At 44.8% G+C, this 5,602-nt stretch overlaps 1 protein-coding gene across 1 annotated transcript; it reads right to left on the bottom strand.

Annotated features, from left to right (window-relative positions):
* Nucleotides 1-232: 232 nt before the first annotated feature.
* LOC101087883 (olfactory receptor 1G1-like) lies at nt 233-3,880 on the bottom strand. Its single transcript, XM_019815553.3, is given in 3 exon segments — nt 233-1,023; nt 1,026-1,170; nt 3,800-3,880. Coding segments are annotated over 3 exon segments (1,017 nt in total).
* Between the last annotated feature and the right edge of the window lie 1,722 nt (nt 3,881-5,602).

Here is a 5,602-nt window from a genome sequence, read left to right as displayed (position 1 = left end):
TGTGCCCGTTTATCAAGTCACGTCAGAGGGACTGTGGTCACTCCCTGTCCCCAGGCTGCAGTTCTGTCCTTGGCCAGATAGTCCTATTCCAGTCCTGCAAAGTTGGTCTTCCCTTTCTTGCATCTGCTTGTAAGGCCAACTCAGGAAAGTGAGTCTTTCAGATTTACAATGGACAAGTCCTAGGAAGGAGGCATGTTCAAAAGTCTGGGCTTCTGCTATGGGGAAGGACTCTTTATGATGTGGAACATCTTCCCCAGCCAAAGAGTCTCCACAAAGCCCCCTTCATGTCCCTGTTCCTCAGGCTGTAGATAAAGGGGTTCAGCAAGGGGGTGACCATCGTATATACTACAGATGCCACCATTCCTATTTCTGCTGAATAGGTGGATGAGGGCTGGAAATACACCAGAAAGAGCGTCCCGTAGAAGAGAGTAACCACTGACAGGTGAGAGCCACAGGTCGAGAAGACCTTGTGCTTCCCCCCAGCAGAGGGGACCCTGAGGATGGTGTGGATGATGTGGGCATGAGAGACCAGGACACAGGTGAGAGGGACCACACCTGAGAGGGCTGCTTCAGCAAACATCATGACCTGAAAGATCTGGGTATCTGAACAGGCAAGTTTGAGGAGAGGGAGAAGATCACAGAAAAAGTGTGGGATGGCATGAGAGGCACAGAAGGAGAACTGAGACATGAGGAGGGTGAGCGAGGAGGCCAGGAGGTGGGAGCAGAGCCAGGATGCGGCGACCAGCAGCAGGCAGCGCTGGGGACACATGATCGTGGTATAGTGGAGAGGAAGGCAGATAGCCACGTAGCGGTCATGTGCCATCACGGCCAGCAGGAAGTCATCCAGTAGAGCCAACGCCATGAAGAAGTACATCTGCACAAGGCATCCAGTGTAGATGATTGCATGGCGCTGTGTCAGGATGTTCGCCAGCACCTTGGGGACAATGGTGCAGGTGAAGCAGGTATCGATGAAGGACAGGTTGGCCAGGAAGAAGTACATGGGGGTGTGGAGGTGCTGGTCAGAGCCAATGCCATGGTGATGAGCAGGTTCCCCAACACGCTGACCAGGTACATGCCCAGGAAGAGTCCGAACAGGAGAGGCTGCCGCTCAGGTTGTGCAGAGAAGCCCAGGAGCAGGAAGTCAGAGACGCTGGTTTGGTTGCTGATTTCCTTCAAGGAGAAATTGGAGGAGAATCTTGCTTAAAAAGATAGGCTGTGAATACTACAGAGTCTAGAGCTTTGGTCTTTCTCTATTCCTTGAAGAGGTTACTGAGATTCACTAGCAGCTATGATGGCAGGGTGGGCAAATAAGGAAAATATGAGGACTGTGGACTATGGAATCAGGCATTGTAGGGGGTGGTACTTGGTTTCTAGATTCTTGCCCTACATGTGACTGAATGAGGCTGAACTGGTTTTCATCTGGATTGACTCCCTCCAGGATTAATTCCTTTTTTAACTTTAGAACACTTGTTCAATCTTAATGCTCTACTGTGGAGTCCTTTGGGGTCATGCATATCCTAAGATAGTGGGCAATACGAGATACCCTGTCTGTGTGTGAGTGTGTGAGTGTTTACTGAGAGAAATGGAAGAAAAAGTCTTTAGATGTGCCAGGTGTGCTGTATGTCTTTGTGTTTGAAGACTGTTCCAGTGAATTAACGTAGATATGAAAACTGTTAACTGAACTTTGTGAATGAAGGGAGTGCTGTTTTCATTATCATCATCAACTTCACTATCAGCCAGTGGCATGTTTTAAGATCACAGTCTTTGAAGGGACACCTGGGTGACTCAGTCGGTTGAGCGCCTGACTTCGGCTCAGGTCATGGTGTCACATTTCGTGAGTTCAAGCCCCACATTGAGCTGTCCACATGGAGCCTGGCTGGGATCCTCTGTCCCCTTCTCTCTCTGCCCCTCCCCCACTCATTCTCATTCTCTCTCTCTCTCTCTCTCAAAAATAAATAAACATTAAGAAAATTAAGAAAAAAGATCACAGTCTCTGGAGTCTAGAGACAGGCTGGGAATCCTTTCTCTGCTGTTCTCTGAGTGTGCTCTTGGGCAAGTTACTTAAGCTCCTTGAGTCTCTGTTTCCTCGTTTGTACAACGTGTACTCGCTTCATAGAATCACTGAAGCTACTGAGATAACATCAAGGAAGGGCTCGCCTCCATTAAGGGGTGATCGTCACTTCATTGTTGACAGGAGTTGAAGAAATGTGAGCCCGGGTCCCACAGTACAATGGTTTACATCAGACAACCTGCTTACTTATAACTTTGCTTCTCTCATGCCTTTTTTCACTTTGGTAAATGCCCCCTTGGAGTTTGCTTTCTTGGTGTTTAGATGCAGAGAATGATGCCGCCTGATAGGTTTGTTGAGGTGATAAATACTGGGTCAATGAAGGTTGTCTTCACAAACCAGATTTCATGAACTTTATGAAATCTTGAAGATTCTTTGATTCATGATGTCATGATGTGCACTGGAAAAGAGGAATACCAATGTCTCTGATGGTGTGAAAGAATGCATGTGCTGAAAGGTCCGGGGCAGCATGTGGCAGTGTCATACTCGTGGAGTGTGTTTCTTAATACATCTTTTCTGAGGTCTGATGAAATCTCCCCACTCTTTATGTGTGATTTTGAGAAAGTCACTTTGCCTTTTTGCTCTTCAATTTTCACATCTGTTTAAATGAGTAAGTGTAGAGTTTACTGTGGGGAGTAGTGAGGGTAAAATTAGGCAATGGTTGTAAAATATTTAGACCAAGGCTGGTGCATACTAAGTGCTCAGTAAATATTAGCTAGTATTGTTATTGTTGTTAGTACATGAGGGTGCTCCTGTGTCACTGCTCCTGGCTCCTGCCCGAGAGGAGGTGGGCTTGAGAATTGTGAGATGTGAGGGGAGAGTCACCATCATTATCACCATCACTGCCCTTGGGTGGTTATATCTTTGCTCAGAATGGTCACTGACAAAGCCTCTGCTTTGGCATTGGGAAGCCCCATGTAAACTTGGTCAAATAACTTTTTTTTTTTGAGAGAGAGAGAGAGAGAGAGAGAGAGAGAGGCAGAGGGAGAGACTCTTAAGCAGGCTGCATGCTCAGTGCAGAGTCTGACATGGGCTTGATCCCATGACCCTGGGATCATGACCTGAGCTGAAATCAAGAGTCAGGCACTCAACCTACTGAACCACCCAGGTGCCCCAACTTGGGCAAATAACTTAATCAGGAACAGCCCAGGTATCGTTAACAATACAATGGGAACAAATAACTATATTTTATATAGTTATTCACTGACTCTAATTAAAGGAAAAAGGATGTGAACAGGTTTGGTGCATTGTGAATGGTGGCGGCGGACGAGAGTGTGCGTAGTCCTATGATAGTAGCCCAGAGCAATTCTGGGAACCACACCTGCCCACCCGAGAGCTGTGATGGTGGAGTCCATGAAGAAAACGAAAACGATGCGCCCTTTATTAATCAAGTGCTCTTCTGTTTGCAGAGTTCTGATGTCCACAGGTTTTGTTGCTGCACTGGTGCTATGTTCTGGTCACTGTGGACTTGAGGAAGGGTAGCCTGAGACTCTGTCTCCATAATGACCTCAGGCTGGATCAGCAAGTACCTGGTGAACACTGGACTTAGGTTCTCTTTATGGAGATTAGGAGAACTGGGAAGTGATGGGCGGATGTAGGAAAGAAAAGGGGAAAAAGAAAAAGGAAGAAGCTCTAATGGGCTGTGTGTGTGTCTGCACATGCGTGCCTGTGTGCATCCAGGCCTTTGGTAGACTGTGGTCTTCCTCCCCATCTCTGTGCCTTGGTGCTTACCTGGAGATGCTCAACCTCAATCCCTGACACTGTCACCATGGATGTTGGATTCCCTGCTCCTTTGTCTCCCCAGGAAGACATGATTGGAGCCACGGAGCCCTTCCCTCTCTGCTGGAGCAGCACAGACTGAATACCCAGGAGGAACTGTTGACTATTCACAGGCGGTGTCTCCTGAGACCCAATCACAGGCTTCCTCGTTAGAGACAAGATGAGGCAATTCTAGACTGTGGCCCCTTGAGTCCCAGCAATGTCTGTAATGCCCCCTTTCAAAGAGACTGGGGCTGGGATCCATGGAGGCACTTCTGGAATTTTTCCCTTGGATGAAGTGCAGGTCAGGTTTGTCATCGTCAGCCTTTCCCCATCGTGGAGTACACACTTTCTAATAAGAGCCTAGTCCTCATGGATGAAACGTAGGTGGCAGAAAATAAGAGGGAAAAAATATATTGGAGGTCACCATTGTTGCCTTCAAATGTCATGTTGTAGAGGGGACATTCTTATTCTCTAGGACCCCAGTAGTCGATACATAATCAACATATAGGATCCACAGAAGGCCAAGATGCTGGGGATCTTTGGATATTTCTTTGTCGTAAGTCTGTTTTACATACAAAAGTGTTACGCAGAAAACATACATGTGGTATTAAAGAATGATAATAAGATAATACTCGTGCTTTTTCCTTTCACATTTAATATTATAACAGTATATTAGAATGATAATATTTCTATCACTTAAAATCCCCCTTTGTGCCCCTCTGATCACATTTCCTTTTCTCCTCTATTAGAGGAAACCATTGTTGTGAGTATTCCTGTAGTCTTCTCTATAATTTTACCATCTATGCATATCACTCTAAAATATATATGGTCTGATTAGGCATGTTTTTGTGCTTTATGTGATTGGAATTATATTTTTTGTGTTCTTTTGTAACTTGCTTATTTTCGTCAATAGTTTTACATTTTTTAAAGGTTTTATTTTCTTTCCTTTTTTAAAGTTTATTTTATTTATTGGTTTTTTAATTAAAAAAATTTATATTCAAGTTAGTTAGCATATATGCAATAATGATTTCTGGAGTAGAATCCAGTGATTCATCCCCTACATATAACACCCGGTGGTTATCCCAACAAATGTCCTCCTTCATGCCCCTTGCCCATTTAGCCCACCCCCCACCCACATCCCCTCCTGTAACCCTGTTTCCTCTTTATGTTTAAGTCTCTTACATTTTGTCCTCCTCCCTGTTTTTATATCATTTTTGCTTCCCATTTTGTATCTTAAATTCCACATATGAATGGAGTCATATGATACTTGTCTTTCTCTAATTTTGCTTAGCATAATATACTCTACTTCCAACTATATTGTTGCAAATGGTAAGATTTCATTATTTTTTATTGCTGAGTAATAATCCATTGTATATATAAACCACATTGCCTTTATCCATTCATCTGTCAATGGGCATTTGGGCTCTTTCCATATTTTGGCTATTGTTGATAGTGCTGCTATAAACACTGGGGTGCACGTGCCCCTTTGGAACAGCACACCTGTATCCTTTGGATAAATACCTAGTAGTGCAATTGCCGGGTCATAGGGTAGTTCCACTTTACATTTTTTGAGGAACTTCCATACTGTTTTCCAGAGTGGCTGCACCAGTTTGCATTCCCACCAACAGTGCAAAAGTGTTCTTTCTCCGTATCCTCAGTAACCTCTGCCCTTGCCTGAGTTGTTAATTTTAGCCATTCTGACAGGGGTGAGGTGATATCTCATTGTGGTTTTGATTTGTATTTCCCTGATGATGAATGATGTTGAGCATTTTT

This window comes from Felis catus, chromosome D4 (genome assembly GCF_018350175.1).
Source record: "Felis catus isolate Fca126 chromosome D4, F.catus_Fca126_mat1.0, whole genome shotgun sequence".
NCBI lineage: Eukaryota > Metazoa > Chordata > Mammalia > Carnivora > Felidae > Felis > Felis catus.
This window is presented reverse-complemented; position numbering and strand designations above follow the sequence as displayed.